General features: G+C 44.7%; 2 protein-coding genes across 2 annotated transcripts; one reads left to right on the top strand and one right to left on the bottom strand.

Moving 5' to 3' along the window:
• Positions 1-299: 299 nt before the first annotated feature.
• On the bottom strand, positions 300-1,642 carry ASCL4 (achaete-scute family bHLH transcription factor 4). The gene has a single exon (XM_065039432.1). The coding sequence runs from the start codon at positions 1,006-1,008 to the stop codon at positions 442-444; it is 567 nt and encodes a 188-aa protein (XP_064895504.1). The 5' UTR covers positions 1,009-1,642; the 3' UTR covers positions 300-441.
• Positions 1,643-7,738: 6,096 nt separating this feature from the next.
• Positions 7,739-25,970, top strand: PRDM4 (PR/SET domain 4). The gene is made up of 11 exons (XM_065039416.1): positions 7,739-7,972; positions 9,994-10,127; positions 10,766-10,951; positions 13,014-13,808; positions 17,322-17,471; positions 18,699-18,817; positions 19,594-19,679; positions 20,803-20,930; positions 21,994-22,308; positions 23,253-23,421; positions 24,771-25,970. Exons 1-11 carry the CDS (start codon positions 7,962-7,964, stop codon positions 25,078-25,080), a joined length of 2,403 nt encoding a protein of 800 aa, XP_064895488.1. The 5' UTR covers positions 7,739-7,961; the 3' UTR covers positions 25,081-25,970.
• Positions 25,971-27,353: the final 1,383 nt, after the last annotated feature.

Here is a 27,353-nt window from a genome sequence, read left to right as displayed (position 1 = left end):
CCAGTGCATCTCAGGTTAGCAGTCAGGAAAAACAGACAATAAAACTTACAGGAGGAAGCAGGAGAAAGGGGAGGAGAATTTCCTGAAATGAATTTATCTGTTTTTGCTGTCTGAACGAGGGAAAGGCAAAAGAAAATAGACAAGCAGAATAAAAGCTGAGTGAAAAGTAGAATGCAGAAGTTGCTTCAGTTTTAACAACTCAAATGAAGTTTAGCAATACAGCTGAAGCAACCTGAGAGATATCTGCTTAGAAATCAGGTTTTATGCAGACAGCATTTAAAGTCCATTGACAAAATACCTTGTCTTTTTTTTTTTTTTTTTCCTCTCTTAGGTGTTTTCCATTTTCCTGGTAGTCATTTTCACCTGTAGAAAAAGCCCTAGGGTGTTAAGATTCAGTTTTCAGCCGAACTTGAAGGGTTCTGTCTGCAGAGAGGCTGTTTCCTAGCTGCCCGTCTCCTCAAATTCACTGTAGGGCGACGAAGCTGAGGAGGTTTTGGACTCTCCATCACTGTTGCACTCCCGCGGGGGACCAGGACTGGGAGTTGCTGCAAGCTCCTTGTCAGGGAGCATTTCCTTGCTGTCAGACCCAAAGGGATGGCAGTCCAGCAAGCTCTGCAGGTGTTTGATGTAGCTGATGGCAGCTCTCAGGGTTTCCACCTTGCTGAGGCGCTTGTCAGCAAATTCCTTGGGCAGGTGCTCTCTCAGGCGCGTGTACCCCTCGTTTACACAGCGCACCCGCTGCCTTTCCCTTTCGTTCCTCTTTCGAATGAAGGCAGGCTCGAAGGAATAGTCGTAGACACCCACGCAGCCAGGGAATGGGATGTAGGAGATGCGACCTGCGTGCCTGCCGTAGGCTTGCTCCCAGTAAGACGGATCCAGACGGAAGGGAACCCCAAAAGGTTCCCTCAGGGGGAGCCCATGGGGATGCACATGGCTGTTAGCCAGGGACATGGCTCCTGGAAATGCGATCCTGTTCAACAGTCCATCATCATCTTTATTGCTGTCCATGCTTCTTTTTTTTTCTATTTTTTTCCCTCACCAGTGGAATGTCAGTTCCTGAATTTGGCTTCCAAATCTTGTGTCAGTCCAAGCAAGGAGGAAACATTTGTATAGGTACTCTGCCCTGCAGGCTGCAATTTCCTCCTGTGGTGTACAAAAATTCAGATCTCAAAGCACGGCAAACAACTCACGAGGTCCACTCTGTGCCTAGAAATCAGCTCCAAGCCTTGTTGTTTTTATAGAAGTAGGATGCCAGCTAATTTACAGACAGGTTTTGACGACCATCACTCCGCACTTTAAACCCTTCTTTTCCTCTGATCTTCATATTTCAAAAGATAATAAGAGGGTTCCTGTGTATTCCTTTTCTCTCAGCTTGAAATTATGACCAGAAGAGTTAATGCCAAACATAAATAATCTTCCAGGCTCTAAACACTTCTCATGTATTGTAATCCACGATATCGTTTGATATAATTGTCTCCAAAAGATGGGTAATTTGCAAAGTTTACAGGGATCTTCAAAGTTTTGGCAGAACTCCTCCCTTTCAGGAACCAAGGATCTTCCGTCATCTGAAAACTACCCAAAGGCTTTTCACAATGAAGTCCAAAAGACAACTGCAAGCTTTGTTGTTTCGGCTGCTCTGGTCTAACTGAAACAGCTCACAAGCAGTTTGCAAAACTTATACGGCATGTCTCTAGCTTTCTGGGGAAGCTGAGAAATCTTCAAAAGAAAGAGTGCTCTCTTGTGGTTGCAAGTCATGTCAGATCAAGAATACATACGGCGTGCAAGCATAAGAACAAAACTGTTTTCTCTGTCCAAAGAGAGGCTTTTTCAAGAAGTGTGCATTTAGCAAATGGAACATGAGCATTTTCAAAAACTCTTCAACATTTTGCATGTTTCTTTTCATTGCAGGAATGTTCTGGTCATCACTATGAGCACCTGCCTCAGATAAATGATTCAAAGGCGACGCCCTGATTGCCCCCTGTGTTGTTATTACTAGATGTTTACACAGATGTTGGTTTCCCTGCTGGGCCCTACACACTGCTTTAAGTGGGGAGCTGAAAATCCCTTGTGACTGTGCCAGATCTGGGCTGCATCCTCCAGTTTGCCTGCAGCATGCCAGGGTGCACAAAAGACAAGGACTTTTGACAGCATGAGGGCATAATGTCCTCACCTGTGCCTTTCCTCTAGAATATCCTGTTGTGTTAAGATCCTCTGCAGCAATTGGAGGGTCTTTGACATTTCCCACATTATTGTTCAAGAGCTCCATAGTTGTAACTTTTTCTGAAAACACATCTTCATGCCTAACTGAATTTCCTTTTTCTGCCACAAACAGTTTGGGGAGTTGAACATTTGATCTGGGACAGCTGTGGGAAGGGACGGATGTGAAAAGGTACAGGCATGTAGGCTCTTTTAAAACTGTTCTTTTGCTCAAAGTGAAAGTTTCCGCCCTGCTCAGTCTTTCATGCCAGACTGCCTCAGAGCGTGAGTAACTGAAACAACATCCTCCGCTCCGAGAAACACATCTATGTCTCTGCTGAGTCAGAAACCAGCAGCTATGATGTCAGCGTGCATTTTCAAGTCAGCCTCTGCATCCTTGCTGGCCTATTCTGCAGCTTCAAAAAACAATGGTAATCTCCAAAGTATGATGAAAGTACAGGACGACTGTTCCAGAGAGATGTGAGCGAGAACAATTCTGGACTCTGCTTTATGCCAGAGGCAGGATCAGCACCAAAATGGCTCAGAAGCCAGGGCAACTATCCATCTACTTTCACCTCCATCGTTAATGTTGCCTAGCAAGAGCTGGTGTTTGAAGCTGAAGATTTTATAGCATTATCTGAGAGTTAGCTAATGCACTTCATGAGGAGTTAAGATCTTTTACAGTCACAACTAAATGTCATTCTAAAATATGTGCCATAGCTCAGATGGAAGGTATGGGTGTGAGGCAAGAATTACTGGGGAACACCCCATGGTATGTACAACTCATTTTAGAGCAAACAATCAAGAAACCCTTTCTGCCTTCTAAAAAAACTTTGGAAACAGTTGAACAGTCTGGGCTTTTCAGTATTACTTGCACTATAAACTTTGCTGTCAGAAAGGTCTCCAAGTAGAAATGTTTTCAGAAATGAATGCTGAAATGAAAATAGGCCACTTGCTGTAGCACTGAGGGAGGCCAGGACTTAAAGTTTTCTTAAAACAAAAAGGACGTTGGCCTCTAAGCAAATACCTGAAGCAGGAAAAGGACATCTGATTTGTGTCATCATTAGATTTAAAACTCTGTTCTTTGGTGGTATTCCTGGAAGGAAACAGAAGGGTGTCTCTTGGCAGGTCTCAGGTGTCAGCATGTTTCACAGCTCTCCATGACCTTGCCCGAAGTCTAGCCATGTTCAAAGACAGGGTTACATTTCAGCTCTGTCATACAAATGCACTATTCCTTGCTGCTGGACCTTTTTGCTATGTTTACTGTAAATGCAGGTCACTGGCACTTCCCAGAGTGTCAGAATTGCACCTGTGCTAAACAGACATCTGCTATTCCTACACAAAAATCCATGTTGTTGACCCTTTAGACGGATATATGAAGGAAAATTACAGGTAAATGTTATTTTTTAATCTGAATGGCTGAAGCTGATCTCATACCAAATGAACTCTGCAGTCTGATTTTTTGCGTGTGCAAGAGAAATAAGAAAATGTGCCACAAGCTTTTGTTGAACGTCATACCTTGTTGACAGCCAAACGTCACTTGCTCGGAAAGGGATTTGCCCCTGGGCAGGCAGCCAGCGCAAGGCCAACGCACCTTAAATCCCACTGAAGGTTCTTGTTGAGAATTTGAGCAGGACTAAAGCAATGTTTTGTTCCCACACTGACCTCTGCACAAAGCTGGCCCTTCTCAACCCATTTGCATGAGCAGGCTTGGTTATTGTAGCAGAACTGGCCCACCAAAGGGAAAGGCTAATACACATTCTTTTTTATTTTAGAAGTAGGTTAAGGCTACATGGATAATGTTCCTCTTCTAAGACAAGCCTTTGATCTTCTTTCTTACACTGTTTCTCCAATTAGTTCCTCTTCACACCTTTGCCTGGATGCTGCTGTGACTCTAGAATGCAATATCCCCCACACTGATACAGAGCAGATGGCCTGGTTTGCTTTCCAGGTGGTACAAATCAGGTTGTATTTGCTGCTCTATAATGGCAGAAGTTGTACTGTTTGTATGTATATTGTATGTTTTGTTTGGCTTGTGGTTTTGTTGTTGTTTGTTTTTGTTTGGTTTGGCTTTGTTTGTTTGTTTGAGTTTCTTTAGATAAACTTTAAATCAGGACACTGGGAGATTACTTACTCCATCCATTGCCTGTGGCATTTGAACAGGTTCCTTCTTTCTCTCCTTCCTTTTACTTCACGATACACACCTGATTACCCAGCCAAAATGAATAGAAAATACTTCTGACATACCTAAAAATAAAACATTGAGGCATCTTCCTTCCAGATATAACTTAGTTGTGGTTTTAATTGCATGTATCCTAACACAGTATCTACAAGAAGATAATCTTTGTGCATAAGAACCCTCAACTCATTCACACTCCCACAAGAATCATGAATAATGTTACTGACATTGCATGGTGATTGCTTTGAATTACTTTGAATTACTCAAAGCAACAAATTCTTCTTTACATCATGTCCCTCTGTGTCTGAAAAGAAAGTAAGTAGTGGAAATACTGTAGCAGAAACAGAAGTGAGCTGAACGTGTGCAAGTCCAGCTATTTCCCAACAGATGCTATCTCAACTATCTTATCTGTGAACACATTACTGAGTAGGAGGAAGAAAAAAATACATCAGTAGGTCAAAAAGAAACCCTTACAACATTGTGCTTTTGTTATACTATGCTGTCATTATATGAAATTCCATTTTTTATTATGCACATCGTAGTTTGGGCTGCTGCAATTTATTAACAGATACAAAATTGTGAAATCAGCAGTTTCTCATATTAACTGCATACCACAGACTTACAGTAATAACTGCAATTTATACTGAGATTCAGGAATACAAGATTAAGTAGTTTTGTGCCTCTCTAATCCTGTTTTATCCTTAAGCATGGGCTATCTCCTTCCAGTTCTATAGCTAGAAGTGAGAGCTGGAACTAAACTACCCAGGTTTCATACAGGGACCATCACCAAAATACAAGTGGTGTATGACAAGCCAATAAAAGGTGGGGGGGAAATTACAGTTCTTGTTGTTAAAATGGCTGGTTTCAACCATTGTTTTTTTGGTGTGATCTTCATTCAGTGCAATTCTGCTCACTCTGAGAAAGAACCCAAGGGTAGGTTTGCAATAGCAGAAGAGAACTGATGGTATTGTGATTTGGGCATGGTCCAACAGGGACCTCACGCATGCTGCAGAGAAGGACCGAAGTGTGCTTGCTGCATCTCCTTCCCCCGCAGTTTCACGAGGCTTCCTTATCTTTCAATCCGTCTCCAGGATCTGAAGACAAACTTGAAAAATATCTCTGCAATTTGCTCCTCATGCAGCAAGTACCGCTATAAATGTCAATAAACGAAGCTTTCAGGGGACATAGTGCAGTTGTCTTATCAAAACACTTCACATATAATGAAAGTGTCTGGTATATAAAAAATGTCTTCCCTCACAGAAGAAACAGTTCTCAAATGTGTTTTATCACAATACCTTGGGCGTGCAGAGTACATCTCTGTAGACACAGATTAATTTCTCATTCGGTGACACTTCATATTATCACTGGCTTCCTTTGATACTTGTGCTTTAAACTGGTAAAGATATCACTCATTCAAGGGAGCAAAGTGACTACAAAAAAAAGCTGGAATCTCGGAGGACTCGTGTTTGACAGTAGGAAGAAACACTCTTATCTGCGTATGACTACATCCAATCTGGTTCATAGGCTCGAAGTATAATATTACTTTCAGCTCAGATAGTTGAAATAGCGCAAGGATTTCAGCGCCAGGGCATTTCTGTGGTAGAATTACACTATCATAATTGGCATTAAGACAAGCTGAGGGTTTGAGATAACTTAGCATTTCAGGACAGAACAAAGATGCACTGAGTATAACTGCGATGTTGGTAGGGTGACAACTGAAAACGGGAGGTCACCTGCAGTCATTCCCTACATATTAGGGAATGCAATGTGAAGAGACTTCTGGGCTTGTAATCATTCGCTGGAGTTTTTCTAAGAAAGATGTGAAGTATTAGCATCAACCGTGTGAATATGTGGTACTACACACATACAAATGAACCAGAGATAAGCCCCCCATCACATGCTTAGTAGTCCCTAAAATCCTGAGGACTTGATGTGATCTTTCTTGACTTGATGAAATAATATTTTGGGCCAATTCAGATACACTTGGTCATGGTTAGAGTAAGGATTATCTGGCTTAGTGGAGAGCAGCAGAGTTTGTGGGATATGTGGCAAACTAAATGAGGTCAGTCTTTTGGTAACAAATGACAGAGCGCTGGATTTACTTTGCCTAAATGTAGTCCTCCAGAAGTTATGTATTTAGATTAAACTAATTATACAAGTCCCACTTACAGGCCATGGACACAGAGATGCAGCTCCACAGGGAATTCTCACACATCTCAGACACCTGCCTTGGGGTAGAATGAAGCACTCTCTGCACCAGCCTATTTCTCTCCTTCAGCTGCAGAGAGAGCTTGAAGAACTAGCGCATACAAGGTGTTTAGCTTTCTGCCAGCTAAAGCCAAACAAGGAGAGCATGTTTCCACCCCTAGAAGAACCCGTGGGTTTGTACTGAACTGGAATGACCCTTCCAGATCCTACTTTTAGGCTCTTTAGATCAAAAGGTAGCGAGCAGAAAAATACTTCAAGCTTCCTCCCATGCAGACTTCCTATCGAGGGATGTCTCATTAAATGAGGCATCGTTTAAGTGTCAGGCACGATCAAATTACAGAAGCACATTATGGTGTTTCAGGAAATAGCTGTTCACCCCGGCACTCAAGGAACTTGTAGATTGATTTGAGCAGTCTACGTGATGAATATCCATGTGTCACAGGTGAAAGCGAACCACAAAACTACTTGTGCGAATCAAGAGATCCCTTGGCAGTGTAGCCAGAATTGTGCTTGTGAGCCATCAATCACAGATAACTGAACAGCAGCTGATGTCCAGAAGGCAGCTGTGGGGAAGAACGGGCTGATGGTACCAGAGGATCACCAGGTCCTGAGAGAACGTGAAACCACGGGTTGAACATCAAGGCCCTTTGGTCAGCCCACCAGACTGCGGATGATGCCTCACAACCAAAGATGCTCCTCCAGAAGGGGAGAACCGCCGTGTACCAGGGCAGCTCTCAAGCCCGCTTGCCCCCTCCCAGTACTGGAAATAATGTGGAAACCAGGCGGGGAGGTGGCAGTGAAAGGAGCTGAAACGCCGCCCAAGTTCACGGCGGGCCGGCCGGCCCCGGTCTCGGGCACGGCGGCTGGTGCCGGGCCCTGCGGCGGCTGCCAGGGGGCTGGCGAGGGCAACGGGGCCGGCGGCTGCCAGGTCAGGGATGGTGCGGCCTGACACGGGTCCGGGAGGGTCCCGCAAGCACCTCCGGGCGGGCCCTTCCGCGACAACACAGCGGAGGCGGCCGGGCCCGTCGCGGCCCCCACCGGCGGCAGCGGGGGAGCCCCGGGGCGGTGGCGCCGCTTCCTGGATGTGGCGCACGGCGGCGGAAGCGGCCTCCGTCCCCCTCCCGCCGCCGCCGCCGCCATCACCGCCTCCCTCTCCCGCCTCCGCCTCCTCCGCGCTCCCCCGCTCGTGGCCGGGCCCGCGCCGCTCGGGGCCCCGCCCATGAGGCGGCGGCGGAGGTTGCGGCCAGGCCGCGGCTGGGACCGGGGGCAGGCGCCTGACCGAGGGGCGGTGGCGGCGGGCCGGGGCTGAAGGCCCTGATGCGGCTGTGGCCGCGGCCGCTCCGCCGCCGGGAGAAGCCCCGCCCCGGCGCCGGGCCCCATGCACCCCAGGTGAGCGCCCTCGCGTCCGCCGGGGCCGGGGGGCTGTGGGAGGCGAGCGGGACCGCGGCCAAGCCGGGCGGGGTCGGGCACCTCGGGCCTTGCACCCCGGCTAAGGGGTGGGGAGAGGAGAGCGACCCTGCAGCGTTCCGTGCCTCCCGCAGGCCCCGAGGCTCGGCCCCGGTGCTTCGCCACCCCTCGGTCCCCGGGCGGGGGATCCCACTGTCGGGCATCAGCACCCTCTGCAGGCGTCTGGGCCGGGGAAGGGGTGGGATGTCCCCTGCCCCCCCGGGGAGCTGCACCCCTCTGCACTGCCCCTGCCATCCCGTCCCCCGGCGGTGAACAGAGCGGCTGACAAGGGTCGGAGAACGCACGGTGCGAAAACTGGGCAGGAGCGAGATGAAAGTCAGTGCCTCTGTTTGTGTGGCTCAGCTCTCTGGGTTAACTTGAGTGCGTTTGGTGTATTTGGCCGTTTTCCCAGGTCGAGTGGTACCTTTCCTTGCTGGAGCAGCAGTCCAAGCGCCAGCGCTTCATCTTGGGCCTGCAGCTTGCTGTGGGCATGAGAGAGGCTCGGGTCAGCGTGGGGGCCATTCGGTCTTGTTGCTGGGGCTGTGACTGCTGTGGGGGCAGCCGGCCTTTCCGGCCCTGCAAACCGCTGATGAGAGCCGGTGTGAGGGCAGGAGTGCCAGGGTGGCAGAGCTAATGCAGGACAGAGCTTGTAGAGGTGTAAACTGGTGTGACGCGACCATGTCTCCTTGGTGTCCCCATCCCCTTGGATTGGTTTGGGCTGCATGTGCAGCTTGAGACCCCAGAGGACAGATGTGCCTCAAGCTGGCATGGTTTCTCGCAAGGCTTGGGACTTGGGTTTAGGGTCTGGGGCATCTTTCTTATGTGAAGAGACTGGGAGCACTGGGTCTGTTCAGCCTGGAGAAGAGAAGCTGAGAGGAGATCTTATCAATGTTTATACATATCTCAACACTGGGTGTCAAGAGGATGGGACCAGACTCCTTTCAGTGGTGCCCAACAATAGGATGAGGGGTAACAGGCACAGACTGAAGCACAGGAGGTTCCATCTAAATGTGAGGAGAAACTTCTTTACTGTGAGAGTACCAGAGCACTGGAACAGGCTGCCCAGAGAGGTTGTGGAGTCTCCTTCTCTGGAGACATTCAAAACCTGCCTGGACACATTCCTGTGCAATCTGCTCCAGGTGAACCTGCTTTAGCAGGTGGGTTGGACTAGACGATCTCTATAGGTCCCTTCCAACCCCAGCCATTCTGTGGTTCTGTGATTTCCACAGCTCCACAGCCACTCGTGCAGTGTGTGCCCAGTTCAGTAGCTATCATGCAGGCACTCAAGTGCCACGGGTTGGTCGCTCTGAAATAACGCCATCCATGGTGCCAGTTTTTAGTGTTATAGGAGCATGAGCCATGTCTGCAGAGCCAGACTGAAGCAGACTGTTAAAATTCTGTACAATGGCTATTCTGCAGAGGTGACTCTTGTCACTCTTTGCCTGGTTCGAATAGATGGTGCATTAGACATTTTGTGTCCATTGCCAGCTTTAAGTCATCTTTCCCCTCCTCCTTTCCACTGCCTTTGGTTTTTGAACGTGAATGTGGTGTCCAGAAGTCATGAAATAGAAGCCATTGTCCAAGTAATGGTGACACTGAGCGTGAAGATTCGTCTGTGTTCACAGTACTTTAATCGCAGTGACTTTGAGTACAAGGAGTGAGATTTTGTTTTCTGGATAGTGAGGAAAAAAGTTATGGTCTGATTTGTCTTTTTGAACTGGCTTTTTAAATTCTGCTTATTGCTATCTATTATGATCAATATGTATTGATAATTATGTGATCACACTGTGAGTGCATGATGTACTTTATGCTTAGTTTTCTGAGCCAGAGTTTTTATGTGTCAATATCTGATTTTGAGTTTGTTTGCTCTGGCCTTCCTCATCACAGTACAGTCAGTAATCAGGAATGCTCTTGCTTCTGTTTCTCTTTCTTTTTCCCCTCCCCTCTTTGTTCCATGGCCCCAGAATGAATGAAATGAACTTGAGTCCTGTAGGGATGGACCAGCTGACCTCATCCTCTGTGAGCAATGCCCTGCCAGTCTCGGGAAGCCACTTGGGACTGACAGCGTCGCCCACTCACAATGCCATACCAGCACCAGGTAATGGGGGAAGCTCCCACAAAGGATATTGCAGCTCATGCTCTGGGTTTTCCTCTCATGGGAATGTTTGTAACTGGGTAGCAGTGCTTGCTCTGATAGCAAGTCATGTCTTTAGCAGGTAATGAGGTGGTGTAGAATTCTGGAAGGGTGGGCCATAAACCCTTGCTTCTGTGGGCAAAGCACAAGGGATGTGTGCTTGCCAGGCTTGTGCCTTAATGGGAGTCTTGTTTTGTTCTAATGGGGTGGTTTGCACTGTAGGTGGGTGGTGGCAGAATCCTTTGAAATACGAACTTCAGATCTGTCTCCTTCTATGTCTGTCTCCACTCAGGTGAAAATAATGATTTTTCACCTGTAAAACAAAACTGTTTAGCTAACACTTTTTTTTTAGGGGACTACACAGACAGAAGTCCATTACAGTTGTAAAGTAGAAGCAGGCCCTACATAATGTATCTGGAAAAGATCCAGCCATATTCAGGCACACTGCTCAGTGCTGTGGTAACTGTGATATTTTTTTGAAGTTTGCCACGCTACTTTGACAGTACCATTTAATACTTCTATAGGGACCTCCTGCGGAATTAGTAACCTCTTTGTTAGCTCAGGTAGTTCCACCGAATTTAAAGGGGTGTTTTCTTTTGCAGGCTTGCCTGTTGCAATTCCAAACTTGGGTCCCTCCTTGAGTTCCTTGCCCTCTGCTTTGTCTCTGATGCTCCCAATGGGTATTGGGGATCGAGGAGTGATGTGTGGTATACCAGAGAGAAACTACACCCTACCTCCACCACCATACCCTCACCTGGAGAGCAGCTATTTCAGACACATTCTACCTGGTAAGTGGTCCAGTGCTGTTGGATGGGAACAGAGAGAGAAATTTTTTTAAGAGCCACCTGTTTGTGTCCTGAAGCAGACAAGGCTGACTGTTTTGTAGAGCTGTAAATTCTCTGAGTTTGTCTGGAGTCTGGTCATTTACACACCTTTATTATCAAGTCTCTGTTTGCTATATATGTGTACGAACAGAACTGCAGGGCGTCTTCTACTTGAAAAGAACCTCTGTTCACTCCTCTTGCTGCTTTGGTTTTCAGATTAACAGAAAACAAGGCATGCCTGGTTTCAACTCAAATGGCTTGTAATTTGAAAGCTGCTTCTTTTTTTTTTTTTCTCCTATAGTCTGAAGCAGTACTTAATATGTGCATGATAGCAGGTTACAGTAGTTCAGAGCTCAAAAAAGAGGAGTTTGGGCTCTTCCCTACCCATTTAGCCCATGGCAGAGTTTTATTTCTTTTTTGTTCAAGGTTGATTTCCAAAGGCCTAATGTGCTGATTCCTGTCTCGATTCCTCTCTCACATGTGTTTTAGAGTATAAATATAGAATTTTGCATGTTAATGTATGAAGACACAGAAATTCAAGCTTTAAATGTAGCCCTTGTTTTGTAGCTAAGATTGACAGGGTGGAAGGATGTAGATAAACTGTTTCAAGGTCACCCAGTGAGTGTTGTTGGTTCAAGCTGCGATAGGAAAAGAAATAGAGCAGCCTAGGTCTCATCCAACTACCTACTGACTTGGGGCTGAACTTGCCAACTGCTTAGGAGTAATGTATTCTGTTGCACTGCATGCCTGCCCATTTTGTGGGCAAAGAGTAGAGAAGGAGACAGTACGTTTGAGGATCAAAGGTATTTGCCATTCTTCTGAGCTGGAATAATTTATACAGAAAGGTATACTTTTCTTTTTAGTCTGCTTGGTGTTCAGTCTGATGTTTCATAGGGCTCTTCCGTCACTCATCTTACTGCCTTTAAAGATCCCACTCATTCAAGCCACAGGGCAGCATTGCATGCAGAAATATTTGATGCAGCTGATTAAATTAAACTGTCCATTTCTTGGCTTAACCATTTTTAATGAGGTTATGTTGCAGAGAGAGTATCCATGCTTATAATATCAGACGTGTTTGAATGGAAAACTCATAGGGCTCATAGGGTTCAAGGCCAAAAAAGAAACATGCTGACTCAGATCTTGCAGAATCTGCAAAATCCTTTTCTGTTTCTGCTGGAAGTACTGTTAGTTGAATGCGCTGATGTATTTCCTCCCAAGATTTTTTTGTTTTAGCCTTGTCCAACAAGAAAAATTGGTAGTATGTAAATACAGGTTGGTGTTTCTTCGTATCTTAAATTCCAAGTTTGTTTGATGTTGAAAAGCTTTCCAGAACTACCAGAAAAGATGGTAGGTTTCTGCTTTAAATTTAACTGGGTGATTGTTTAGGAGAAACTACATACTTTTCATGTAAGGAAAGAGAGTAGATGACTTGTGATACCTTCGAGAGACCTTATCTTGGTCTTTCAGAATTGCACTTGATGATCTCCAAGATGGACAATTGTGTCACTCAGAGGAAGGAAGTAGTCATTGTTCAAACTAAAATACCAAAGCAAAAAGGGTGTATCCCAGAGAGCTGTTGCTACTTCTCTTAGCAAAGATGAACAAGGGATTATCAGATGTTAGATTCCACTAGCAGTCCTTCATCCTTTTTGAGCTATTTCTTGAGAATGAAAAATGATGCCTAAAATGTGAAGCCTCTCTTTCTGATTCAGTCTTTGCACCGAGGACCCTAGGTTAGATGCTGCCAGAGACTTGACTGTTCAGAGTTTTACAAATAATTAGAGACTTGTTCTGTTGGATAGAAGCTCTGTTATTTGTTGTCAAATGATACTTTGACAAGAGTGTTGGGTTGGCATATGTTTGCAAGCCTTGTTTTTGAATGAGTGATTGTAATTGGACATAATGTAAAGAGCATGTCTTCAGGGATCTAGGGTCTCAATATACTGTGCTGCGATGATGGGGTATCTTTGTTCAAGATTTGAAAACTGAGGTCATCTCACTCCCTTTCTCTTTATCATTCTGTTAGGTATATTATCTTACTTGGCTGACAGACCTCCACCTCAGTACATCCATCCCAACACTATAAACGTTGACAGCAATCCGGCTTTGTCAGTCTCCAGCAATCCCTCGGCCCTAGATCCCTACCAGCCCAGTGAGACTGTGGGGCTGGAACCAGGGATTGTCTCCATGGACTCCCGCACAGTGAACACACACGGTGCTCAAAACCTGCATCCTAGTGACAGCCATGAGGTAGCACTGGATACTACAATCACTATGGAGAGCGTTTCAAGGGTAACCAGCCCCATCTCTACAGATGGGATGACAGAGGAGCTTACGATGGATGATGTAGCCGGGGATCATTCGCAGATCCCAAACGGCTCCCGGAGCCATGAACCTTTAGCCGTAGACACGGTGGGGAGTAACTTGACATCAGAAGCTGTGGCACACGGCGGTGTCATTCCCATTCACGGTAGCACTTTGGAACTCCCTGTCGTCATGGAGCCCGACCACATCGCTGGGCGGGTGACAGGAATATCAGACAGCACACTAAATGACTCCATTCATACTGTGGCCATGAGCACCAGCTCTGTGAGTGTGGCGCTCTCTACCTCACACAACCTGGCTTCCCTGGACTCGGTAGCCTTGCATGAAGTGGGCCTCAGCCTCGAGCCGGTGGCGGTGTCTTCCATAAATCAGGAAGTAGCCATGGGACCAAGTCACGTGGATGTGTCTGCAGACAATCTTGCCTTCGTACCATCCTCTCTGCAAATGGAAGACTCCAATTCAAACAAGGAGAACATGGCAACCTTGTTTACAATATGTGAGTGGACGTTTCCTGCTTTCTTGGGGTCGGGTTTGTTCTGTAGCTGTTGAACGGTGGGATGACAGGACTCTTGTTGCTAGTTTTACAGATTTTTGGTGAAATAAACTTAATTATTTAACAGGTCCAGGAAAGCTGGAACATCTGCAGTGGCAGATTAACTGTGCTGGAATGGCACTAGTTGGAAGTAGACATAATAGGATGTTTTAGCATCTTTGTATCCATCTCCCATGTTGCTTCGAGGTTGGAAGCTGAGCTCTTTGTGAAGCTCTTGCTTTTTGTGGATATGCTGATATTATCCTTTGCAATGAGACTTGGTTTTTTAAAGTCACATCACAAATGGCTCTTCTTGCTCTGTTAAGAAAACTCATAAAAAACACCACCCAAAGCCATAAATTTTGTCAAGTGGGTATAGTTGTTGAGTATGATGTTATGATTCTGCAAAATTTTTATTAAACCATGAACAATCATCATAGAAATGTTCTCAACAGGACCTGCTTGAATAAAGATCAGAGGGGTAGGGAAGTTTTTAATATTTCTAATTATTCGCATCAAAAGACTTTAGTCCAGAGGTTAGTTGATCTTCTAGGAAGAGAGAAGCACTGGACATTGCACTCTCTCAATCCTGTCATCGTTCAAGGAATAGTTGTGAAGAACTGAGAACTTCTTGTTTGCTGGGACAGAGATTTGAACTTCCACCCACAGCATGTCTGGCTTCCCGCCGTTGAAGCGTAAGGCCAGCTTTTATATACGGTTTTATTAGCTGTGGTAGCACTGCTGAGTGCTGCCCTTGCACACAATCTGGCCCTGCAACTGCCAGAGCCTTATGGCAAGCTTTGCCTGCAAAACATTTTTGAAGAAATGGAAAGAAATAGTGCCTTGGTTAACAATGGGAGAGGTGCAGTTTAGTGCAAAGTGTCTAGTCAGAAATTTGAACTAAAACTTTTATTCTGTGGGATAAAATATAACTTAAGATCAGGTGGGTGTAGAACTATGATGAATTTACAATTCCTAGAGGAAGAGTTTTACAGTTGAGGCACTCAGAAGTTCTTACAAGCATCTGTTGCGTGTTGAACAAATAACAATCAAAATACTATGATATCCAACATGCATGTGGTGAAATCACTTATCTTATTCCCAAAGTGAGATTTGATCTGCCAGCTTATTGTCACTATACTTAAAATAGTCCTAAGATGTTTCCCAGATGATGCACCCCATTGGTAGGATGTTCTAGCAGCTATTGCATGTGTAGTGCTTTTATGTGATTTACAAAATAGGAAGGTTTAAATTTTAACTTCTTGTTGTTTTTTAACTTCTCCTGAATAAAACATGAATTTGTGTCCATACAGGTGACAAAAAGGAGGAGGAGATGTTTTAGAGCCTCTTGGTGGTTTTTCCTCATCGAGAAGGCAGGAGTCATGGCCTTTTTCAGCAAACTTTTTATGCTGTTCCTAAGCAGGAGTTTTAAAAAGTGCCTTTGCTACAGTTCTGAGTACTCATATCAGGGAAATAATTGCTGTGATTGTTGGGGTTGTTTTGTTTTGTTTTGTTTTTTTCATTATTTGGAAGGAAATAATATTTTTTGCTTCCTGTTGAATGTAGGATTTTTTTTGCAACTTCTTAAATATATATGAATCCCTAAACCTTTCCAAGTGAAAGTGTCACATGCCTAGAAGTTGCTTTTCTTCCTCTTTGCCTCTCCTTGGGCCTAGGCTGCAGACCCATAGTGTTGCGTGCTAGGCAGTGCTTAAAACCAGCTGTTCCAAATAGTGTTTCTCATTACTCAGGTCTGGTTGTTGTCATTGCTGTGCTCTTACAAGTCATCTGTGCACATGAAGCAATGCTTATGTAGGCTGGACCTAATAATTTTCTGAGTACCTTCCTATCTGTAACGATGCAGTTATTCAAACTGCACTTTGTATGGGGTCAGATTCTGGTACCCTCATATATGAAGGGAGTGTCCCAAAAATCTCTTTAAACAAGTGATAATGGAGCTGCTGTTTCTGCCTGCTGATGACTACTTCTGTGGTAGGTCTTTATACTGGAGCTGGGCCATCAAGAAGCCAAAGAAGGTCTTTGTGGAGATCCTGCTCATTTAGCTGAGCATCTTTCTTCGGAAGAATGATATATCATGAGAGTGGTTGCTGAGTAGGTGTTGTTGAGAATTAAAATGATACGTTTTTTCTAGATTTTATGTTGTACTTTTTCCTGAATTTATTAGCCTGAAGACTTTCAGTGGTGTATTTTTCAGCAGTGCTTATGCTGAATGACAGATTAGGAAAGTGATGCTACTGATTCTTCTTGGGCTTTTGTTTTTGTTCCATTCAGTGGCATCCTGTAGAGGTGTACTGTATGAGTTTATTGCAGTACATCCTTCAAAAGCAGCAGTGAAGTCAGGTTTTTGCTGCCATGAAGATTTGCACATTGTCTGAATTTAAATGGAGAGAAAGGGATGTGTGGGTTCAACTTAGAAAAATTTTAGAAAGAAGACCTTACTGTCTCTTTGTGTGAACATCGTTGAGGTTCTACATGCAAGAAGACTCTTGTGTTCCTGGTAAATTCTATAAACATAACCAGTTAGAGAGTGCTTAGTTTGGTATGGCTTGGATTTTTCTGCCATTACAGGTCATTTCACTTCTGATCAGAGAGTAAATGGCTCTTCCATCATCGGCATTACTGCCAGCTCTGGAGAGACTACCGTGGAAACATACAATCATAGAATCATTTTCCTTGGAAGAGACCCTCAAGACTGAGTCCAACCATTAACCTAACTCTGGCACTAAACCAGGTCCTTAAGAAGCTCATCTGTGTGTCTTTCAAACACCTCTGGGGATGGTGACTCCACCACTTCCCTGGGCAGCCTGTTCCAATGCCTGACAACCCTTTCTGTGAACACATTTTTCCTGATAGCCAGTCTAAACCTCCCCTGGCACAACTTGAGGCCATTTCCTCTCATCCTATCACGTGTTACTTGGGAGAAGAGACCAACACCCTCTGTGCTACAACCTCCTTTCAGGTAGTTGCGGACAGCGATCAGGTCTCCCCTCAGTCTCCTTTTCTCCAGGCTAAACAGCCCCAGTTCCTCAGCCGCTCCTCATCAGACTTGTGCTCCAGACCCCTCACCAGCTTCGTTGTGCTTCTTTGAATCCATTTTGCAGTAGTTTTGATGAAGAGTGGACTCTGCCCTGTTGCTGGATTGCCTCTGTAGGGATAGTCTAAAAGTCCAGGTAATTAATCTAAGTGATTAATTTACCATCAGGAAGGCAGGCAGAGATCCTCGTGTTTGATTGAAATTGGATAGGAACAGTGACATGTATGTGTACGTGATGTGCCTATCTGACAGTAACAACATGTTTCATATTCTTCTGAGTAAAGGTAGTAAAGCAGATGAGATAAACCAGATAGAAGCAGCCTTTGGCAGGAGCTGACCTGAAGCATGTTGTCTGGGAGCCGTTTGCACTGTGGGGGCTGTTGCATCTTTTTAACTTCTGTTGTCCCTTCCCCTCTCTGCAGGGTGCACACTGTGTGACAAGGCATATCCATCAGACTGCCCAGATCACGGGCCCGTCACTTTTGTCCCTGACACCCCGATAGAGAGCCGAGCCAGGCTGTCTCTCCCTAAACAGCTTGTGCTCCGGCAGTCTATCATGGGAGCTGAAGCAGGTAAGAATCAGATTACTATAGATTTCTATGTAGGCGTTTAAAATACACTCACCACCTCAAATCCAAAACTGTAGGGTTTTTAATGTGCGAAGGAAACACTGCAACAGAGAGGTGGTTCCCTTTTCTGTAATCACCCTGACTTCCATAGCGTAAGAGCTTCTTGTCCTCTGGTTACTGCTTAGGCTTCAGCTAGAGTCTTGGGGTGCTGCCACAGAGTGTTGCTGAAACACTTCATAAGGTCAAGCACAAGCAAGGTATGGTGTTCATCATGTGCTAAACAGCCCAGGCACAGCTTTGGTAAGAAAACATTACAGCAATTGCAGTTTCATGGAAGAAAACAATTAGAAATAAATGGAGGAGATGTCTGTCTGCTTGTTCATCAGGTTGGATTGCTACCTGTGGGTCTTCTGGATGCTCTCATTGGAGTATTGATCATGAGTGCCTCTTTTTTTTTTCCTCCCCCCCCATTCATTTACATTTGGCATGTAGATTGTGACCTTGTCATTGGATGTGGACCTTGTTACTGTGTTTCACGCCATTGTCACCTGGAAATCGAAGAGTACAGTGCAATACCCTAAGGATCTGAAGGCTAGAGAAGAATGTGATTATTGGCTTGCTTAGAGATGCTGCTTGTTGAGAGTAGATTACATCTGTTCTTTTCAAGCTGCATTAGTTTCCAGTTTATTCCTAAAAGCTATTCAGTGTATTCATGTACACCTATATATATATATAAATGTTTAATAATAAATAATATACACGCAGGAATCCCTCTGCCCATGACAGAAATACAGCTGCCTCTGGGGAGAAATGCAGAAGCTGCTTAACAATGCCCAGCAACAATTCTGGAAATTCCTGGGGATTAGGTAGGCGAAATGTAGTTACTGAAACTAGTATTTTCTGCTTCTGCAGAAAGTGCCATGAAAACTTTGATTGGTACAAGTGGCTAGGATCTTAGTTTTATAGCTTACTGAAAAGTAAATTACTTGCTTTTGACAAACAAAATAAATATTTGTAATTACAACAAAGCGGCTCCCAATAGTGTCATGTGGTGGTGGTGGTTCTTGTCTCTGCCTTAGGTGTGTTTTACATGTGAAGTAGAAGCTTTGATGGTCTTATGCCTTAGATACTACCCCTGGAGCATTACCTCATAAACCTCCCACCTCTTTGTTATGCATGATTAGTTGTTTAAATAATTGATTTCTGCAGATTTTGATCTTCTACTGACAGGTGTGTGGACACGAGAAACCATTCCTGTAAGGACTTGTTTTGGACCTTTGGTCGGGCAGCAGAGCCATTCTCTGGAGGTGGCTGACTGGACAGACAAAGCAGCCAGTCACATCTGGAAGGTCAGTGGATGTTGTGGTCACACAGGCACACATGTGGCTCACAGAGTCTGCGGGGGTGCCTTCTTCCGGGGAAAGCCACCACATGACACAGCAGCTTTAACATTGTCATCCTTGCCAAAAATCAAAATGATTGCAGTTTGATTGTTTAATCCTTTATATCAGCATCGCAGAGCTGTATGCCATGTGATGGGCTGGTAATCAATCCTGAAGTACAATGAACTTCTTTAATGCCTTTTCTTGTAAAGGGCTGGATGTGGTTTCCAGTATTTGTGTGGACTTGCAGCAGGAATTGTATATTAATTACTAGGCAGCACTTGTTTGTTTGTTTTGTATCATTGTTTATTGAAAGTTCCCCCAGGTGATTAATGATTTGTTGCAGGAAAGCTGCTTTAAAGCTTTATTTTTTACATCATTTCATGTTGAGAAACTAAAACTGATCTGTGTAAATAAAACATGTACTGTTTGCCCAGATATTATTAATCACAAGACCTGGCTTGTAAGAAAAGCAGTGAAATGCATTTCTGCCGAGAGCTGAAGGTGGTGTGTGGGAAAGATGCTGATAAACAGTTCTTGTAGCCTCCTGGGTAGCAGAGAGGTCAAGCTTCCTGTGTGAAGGGGAACGGAAGAAGTAAGAACAGGGCTGTGGTATTGGCAACGGCAACAGAGACCTCCTGGCTTGTCCTGGGTGAACATGTCCTCTCTTAAAGAAAGAAGCTGGCTTTTGCTGTGTTTTTTACTGTGTTTCATCCTAAGATTGCATTTGTTTTTCCTGGTAGATCCATCACAATGGTGTCCTGGAGTTCTGCATCGTTACAACTGATGAAAACGAGTGTAACTGGATGATGTTTGTACGCAAAGCCAGGTGAGAACCACCTGAACTATGCTGAGATGGTTGGAGTCTGAGCTGCAGGTTCACGGGAGGCTGTGCTGCAGAATGTGCACTGCTGCACTGCCTGCCCAGATGGGCGATGAGATCGGGACCAAGCGACCTCTGGGAGTTATCTGGCCATCTTGGACTGGTGGGGAGAATGAAACAGAGCACTCAGTGGAGAATGTTATGGGGGAACCAGTACGCATGCTGTAGTCAAGCCGTCCCAAACCTGTCCACATACTTTGTTTCCCTGTCCTAAAGCTTTACACCATCTTACTGTGTATTAGCTTGTTATTGCCTTGCATCTGTCCCATTCCTTTTGGATGCATCCGTGAAGATGATGTTGTCTTTTTGATTTTAATACTTTATTAGCAAAGTGTTCCTGGGTTCCAAGCTCTTACAGCTCACAAGAGCTGACCGTTTCAGTCTTTCTGGAGCCTGTGATGAAAACTCTCCAGACTGGCTTCAGTATTGCTCCACACGTGATCCCCTGAGAAGGGTGAACCTCTCCTATTGCTTTGTGACACAAAGTAGGTTTCCCCTGCAATTCATTTAATTGCTTTAACATGCAGGAGTCAAGAAGTTAATGCTTGAACCCCCACTGCAGTGGAGCAGAGCTTTTGCTGGTTTCAGATACTGGGAACAAACAAATGCAAGATACAGCTTCACAAGATGAATTATCACATCTTGGAAATGCTTTTCAAGAGTTATTTTTGAAGATAATTTTACTTTCAGACTTCACTGATATTTCTCTCTCGTGTTCTCTGTTTCTTAAGGAAGTTAGTATGAGAAATATATGTATTTTTGTAGTTTCTTAAGAGATCATAAACTTTCTTCTCTAGCCCACTCCAATATCTATTAATAATTTTCTCAGCAAGATATCACAGTGGTGTGAAAAATTTATCGTTTGGTGGAGCAGATGGGCTCTCAAGGTCCAATTTTCCTTTCCTTTAATAAAAAAGGACAGAAGTGACAGACATGAAAGTTTTTATAATGTGCTGACAAGCATTCTCTCATTACCTGTTTATAGGAATTTCCTTCTCTTTTTTTTCCTCTCACAAAAAAACATTATTTCTGGAGGGCTTTTTTTTCATGGCTGTTGTTATTGCCATAGGAACCGGGAAGAACAGAACCTGGTAGCTTATCCTCATGATGGAAAAATTTACTTTTGCACCTCTCGGGACATCCCACCTGAACATGAGCTTCTCTTTTATTACAGTCAGGACTATGCACGACAGCTTGGTAAGTAAGCGCTCATCTCCGTTGGCTTTGCAGGGAGTGCTCAGCTTGAATTCCCTTTTAGTGCCATCTCTGGGCTCTGTCACTTGGGAGTGCATTATGTTCCTTCTCAGCACCCAGTGGTGCATGTCACAGTTTACTTCTGCATTTCACGGCTACAAGAGTACCATCGTTTAAAACAAACATTTGACTATCTAATTCTACAGATCAGGAGTAAAAGATTGCAGTTTCAAAGAAAAAGAGTTCACAGAATCACAGAATGTTAGGGATTGGAAGGGACCTCAAGAGATGATCTAGTCCAATCCCCCTGCCAGAGCAGGAACATCTAGATGAGGCTACACAGGAAGGTGTCCAGGCGGGTCTTGTATGTCTCTGGAGTAGGAGACTCCACAACCCTCCTGGGCAGCCTGTTCCAGTGTACTGTTACCCTCACTGTGAAGAAGTTTCTTCTCAAATTAAAGTGGAACCTCTTGTGTTATAATTTGAACCCATTACCCCTTGCCCTACTGTTGGTTGTCACTGAGAAGAGCCTGGCTCCATCCTCGTGACACTCACCCTTTACATATTTGTAAACGTTAATAAGGTCACCCCTCAGTCTCCTCTTCTCCAAGCTAAAGAGACCCAGCTCCCTCAGCCTTTCCTCATAAGGGTGATGCTCCACTCCCTTAATCATCTTTGTTGCCCTATGATGGACTCTCTCCAGCAGTTCCCTGTCCTTATTGAACTGAGGGGCCCAGAACTGGACACAATATTCCAGGTGTGGTCCAGGGGTGTTGTTTTTCTTCTGTTCATCTATCTGGTGCTAAGGGAGTTTTGCTAACTGAAGGTGTTTCTGCCCTCGCCCACCTTTGGTTGTGATAATTTAGGTTTGGTGGAGCTGTGCTCAAAACCATTCCAAAGTTTGCCCCTCCCAAACACTGGAAGTGGCTTACCTAAAAGAGCTGAAAAAGTAAGCATGGGAGGTGGGGTGAAAATCTCTGCAGCTGGCTTTGCTGCCACAGACATAGTGTTAACATGGATCACCCTCTGTTCAGCCTCATTAAAAGCGATGCTTTTGTGCCCAAAGGTGTCCCCGAACATCCGGACGTGCACATCTGCCACTGCGGAAAGGAATGCGCTTCCTATGCGGACTTCAAGGCCCACGTGAGCAGCCACATCCACAGCCACCTCCCCAGCCAGGGGCACAGCAGCAGCCACGGGCCAGGCCACATCAAGGAGAGGAAGTGGAAGTGCTCCATGTGCCCCCAGGCTTTCATCTCCCCTTCCAAGCTCCACGTCCACTTCATGGGGCACATGGGAATGAAGCCACACAAGTGTGATTTCTGTAGCAAAGCTTTCAGTGACCCTAGCAACTTACGGACACACCTCAAGATACACACAGGTAAGGGCAGGGGACTTTATAGAGATGCCTGTGCCAGTAAAACCTTGGGGTAGGATCTGTTCTCTCCGATACCTCGGCCACTTACCAGAGAATGGCTTGTGTCAATAAATCTAAGCTCTTAGAAACATAGAATCATAAACTGTTTTGGGTTGGAAGGGACCTTTAAAAATCATGTAGTCCAACCCCTCTGCTGTGTGCAGCGACATGTTTCACTAGATGAGGTCACTCAAAGCTGTGTAAGAAGAAAGGGAATAAGAAAAGGCATGGATTTAACAGAGTGAGGATAGGGGCAAGGGTGAAGGTCAAGTACAGTCCAGCAATACACAACGTGGTTGTTTTTGCCTTTTTTATTTCAGTAAGGTTGAAATAATAGCTGTTGGGAATCAATGAATGCAAATCACAAAGCTGAAAGGGCAATAAAATTGGGAGTTAAGTGCACTGGAGTCAAGCATAGGAAGCTGTAGGCTCAGTAGTGAGTTTTAATAAACTGATGAAGTACAAACATGGTACACACCACCCCAGAATATGCAGTGGGATAGGGATTCAAGTGGTATTCACACTTAGTCTGAATCCAGTGGTGTGCAGAGGCTTTGAACTATTTATGGCAATGAATAATGGAAGAACTGCAGATAAGTGGGAAAATGGGATAAAACACAGAAGTTAGCAAAGAGCCAGTGAACTCTGTACCTGTGTGTTTGAGAACTTGTTTTCCTAGAGAAATGCAATGCAGTGCATCGAATGTGCCTGGGCTCCACTAAGGCATCAGATACAGTTTCTGTGGGAAATGGGTGGGAGTGATGGGGATGTGCTAATATACAATATAGTTATCATGGTAACTATTAAAAGGGAGGCTACTATTATTTTTAGTCAATAATTTATCTTGGATAAGCCTAGTTTTGTTAAAAATTTGCCTGAATATTTTTGCTGGAAAATTGTAATCCTAGGTCAGAAGAACTATCGCTGTACCCTCTGTGACAAATTGTTCACCCAGAAGGCTCACCTGGAATCGCACATGGTCATCCACACCGGGGAGAAGAATCTGAAGTGCGATTACTGTGAGAAGCTGTTCATGCGGAGGCAGGACCTCAAGCAGCACGTACTCACTCACACACAGTAAGTGATCTCACAGGATGGGCTGCACTGGTCACTGCAATACATAATGAAGCCAATCAGCCCGAGAGAGAATCTCCAGTTTGCACATAGTTTGGCCTAAGGAGTGCAGGGTTCATCCTCTAGAATGACGGAGAAATCAATCTGGACAAGTTCTTTGTTGCTGGCTGAAGCTGGCCTATTCTAGTGTCTGCAATATTTTAATGACCCAGTAAATTCCAGGTGTGCACCTGGTCTTGTGAAACGGCATTCTGCAGTGCTCACCATTTTGTAGAGGGGTTTAATTGGTTTACATTTAGTTCTCTGCTGAGAATTGTTTCCAAGTCCCAACATCACCATGAAAAGTCATAAACTCAGTGCTATTCTCACTGAGTAGCTTGTTAGGTTTCCCTCTCTGTTTGCACCGGGGATGGGATGCAGCTCTTACCTTGCGCTTCATTTCATTCATGCACTTGGTCTCCTGCTCCTCCTCAGGGCAGATCCCCAGGCCGTCCTCCAGTAAGCTCTGCAAGGGCAGATCTTTCCTTTTGCCCTGAGAATCTCTGCCTCCTGTTCAGTTCCGCCCAGTCCAAGGTCCTCCCTTAAAAGCTGCTCACCCAAAGCCAGTCCCTCCCGTTATTTCATTTTCAGCATCTGGTTCTCGTATTCACTTTGAATCGATTGCTGCTTCTGGGAGACAGCATTGTGCAGCTAGCATGAGAAGGAGAGAGGCAGACAGACAGACAGACTTGCTTTGCTGCTTGTTCTTATAGCCGGAGCCAGGAGCGCTACTGCTGGGAGGTGTTCTGCACAGCATCTACAGAATTTGACTGCTGCAGTCTGGTTAGCCCCTGCTTAGCATTTACGGACTGAGGGTTGTTAACACGCGGCAGCTTTGTTTTCTTTTTTGTTGTTGTTCTTTTTTTCCATCCCTTTATGCAGGGTGGGAAGGAGGGAAACTAATCGCCCCACCATGGCAACATCTCTGCCCTTGCTAAAACAAAAAAAAAAACAATAAACAAACCTCTTGTAGAATTCATTATTCTTTAATTTATCATCAGGAAGTAAAACAAGTGGTTGCAAGTGAACAGATAATGCAAAAAGCCTGACTTTTGGCAATGACATTTGGGGGAAGCAGAGAAGAAGGGGTTTGTGTAGGTAGTGTGTGGGAGAAAACTGAGCAGTATATACATTTTAGTGCCACAGCAGTGCTGTTATTTCTTGTCTGCTGCTTCTTGAAGTATATTGAAAGTAAGATTTACAAGTCAGATTGACCTTTTCACCCTTCCTGTCACCATCTCCGCACTATTTGTTACAGTATCAGCTGCCTTGGGGCAGGAGCAAACTCTAACTTTTTCATGTTCCTCTTGCAGAGACCGGCAGATCAAGTGCCCCAAGTGTGACAAGCTGTTCCTGAGGACAAATCACCTGAAGAAGCATCTCAATTCACATGAAGGAAAGAGAGACTATGTCTGTGAAAAATGCACCAAGGCTTATCTAACCAAATATCACCTCACTCGCCACTTAAAAATATGTAAAGGCCCCACATCCAGTCTGTCAGCCCCAGAGGAGGAAGAGGAGGAGGATTCAGAGGAGGAATTAGTAGACTCTATGAGGACCGAAGACTGTAGGATTAACAATGGAGTCTATTCAACAGGTGATGGCCTCTCTGGACACAAATGAAGAAAAAAGAGAGGGAAATTTTCTTGGATGTTAAAACTGGGCAAGGAAATAAAAAAAAAAAAACCTTCCTTGTTTTCTCCAGTCAACAGCGTATGTCAAATAAGGAGTTTTCCTTCTGTTTTGGCCTCCGCACTACCACCGCTTAACAAACTCTGTAGCCAAAACACTGAATGAGAACAGATTGTGCACGTACAAGTGGAGAGTTGCTAAGAAAGAAACGTGAGGCAAGGAGATTTTTTTATTTTATCTTATCACACACACTGTGCATACTTCTTTTCCAAATCACTCAGACTAATCGATCCAGTGCCGGGATACATGACACACCTTGCATAGCCCTTTGAGTAAAGAGCCACAAACCAGACATGTAGTTGAGGGATTGCAGGGACCTGTAAGCCAGTTGTCCTTAACTGCCAAAGCCATGACAATAAGAAAAACAGACAAAAAATGGTGTTGGCAGTTGATGTATTTTGCTTTTTTAATAATTTTTAACTGAAGGATGTGGTTTGGCACAGAGCAAAGACTTGACTTGTCAGTGCTTGGGTTTCCTTCTAAAAATAATAGTTTTTAAAAAGCCAGTGAAACTGACATTTGCAGACAAAGCAATTACCCCACTACAGAAAATCAGACATTGGCTTTTGGAGAACAGTTATTGCCTCTTCTCATTCCAGTTCAATAGAACACACATAAGCAGGTGAAGAGGTAAAGACTGCATAGACTAAGGAAGAGGCTTACAGATGCTCAGACAGTGTTTACAGTTTACTCCTTGTGCTGTAAACCTTTTACCACCTAGAGTGATGGGAGGGTTTGCTGCTAATATTATTTATGGAATGAAGATGTATTTCATTTGGTTGTTTTATTTTGAAAAAATTAAAAATGTGGCTCTTCTCTAATGTTCTTTTTCTAATATTTACACATTCTGAAGAAAACATTCCTGTTTCTGATAAAGATGCTAAGAGAAATACCACCACTTTTTCATCATCTGCCTCCCAAGCTTTCCTGGCACATGGGATGGGTAGGAGCACCTCAGGTGAAGAACTGGTCTTTAAACCTTGTGGCTTTGCTGTGTGGCTCCTCTGGTTGAATTGTGAAAGACCAGTAAGCTGAGCTTTGTTCCCTTGTGAAAAAGGCTCCAGTTCTTGCCCTCAGTGGCCTAGGTGCAGCTGTACCTCTCCCTCTATGCTGTATTTCTTCGAGAGCTCCCTGGGCTCTTCAAACCTGAAAATGCATAATGCTTGTCCTCCGAGATCAGCATTGCAGTAAAAAGCTCCAGAAAGACAGGTTGAGTGATTTTTGTTTAGTCAAGGGAAAGATGCATTGCTTGCAGTAATGCAATTTCTTCCTAAAACAAAAAGCAACTTCTAGAGCTACAGAGCCAATTAATACCAGAGGTTGAGATAACAGAAGTTACAGCCCTCAAAGAGCTTATCATGAAGCATTTATTTCAAATGAAAGCCTTGAAAAACTTGCAGCTTGAATAAAGGTGGTTCTGGCACTTTCACCTTCACAAAACCAGTTTTTCACTTGTTGTCCACACATTGTTCACTATTGCTTGGCAGAGAAAGGATTGAACCAGGAATCCAAACACATCCAAAATATTCTTGGTTCCTGCAGAGCCATCCTAAGCACCAGTCACCACACTAGAAACAGCCACTTCATGGAATGGGAAAGAAACCTACATCCCTGCCTATTCCCTGTCTGCAGTTTGTATGTGTAGTTCATCTGCTTTACCTCACCAGAATGGGTGACGAGGAGCTGGAGAAAGCAGCAGTGAGGTCTTGTTGACTACAGGCACTGACACTACGCCCGCTTTGATACCAGTTCCTCTAATGGCCAGGGCATTTTTGCTGCAGCAGCAGCACTTTGACACCTTCCAGTGTGTGGACAGGGAAGCACTTCACAGAAGAAGAGTATCATTTAACTTGTGGCCTGGGGTAAGGCACTTGGGTATTCGTTTTAAATGCGAGGAGTCATGTTCCTTGACTGGGTTCCTAAGGCCAGAAAGGAAGCATTTTAAGTCAGGGGGGAGGCTGATACTCAGTAGGTTCCTCTGTGCCTTCAGCTTTCAGGCAGAAATGTCTGGGAGTAGTTAAGCACATTAGTACAGAACGTGGATGGCATTCAGCAGTGACAGTGACCAGCTGAGATCTCTACCCTTGTTTGGTGTCCTGACAGCCTCTTATCCTCTTCTGAGTAGTAGCTCCTTATTTCAGTACAAATTCTCTTTATATATATATATATATATTACATTTGGAGCTAGAAGAAAAACCCAATAC

Source organism: Columba livia, chromosome 1, assembly GCF_036013475.1.
Source record: "Columba livia isolate bColLiv1 breed racing homer chromosome 1, bColLiv1.pat.W.v2, whole genome shotgun sequence".
Classification (NCBI taxonomy): domain Eukaryota; kingdom Metazoa; phylum Chordata; class Aves; order Columbiformes; family Columbidae; genus Columba; species Columba livia.
The sequence above is the reverse complement of the archived record's forward strand: the minus strand, read 5'-3'. Positions and strand labels throughout refer to the sequence as shown.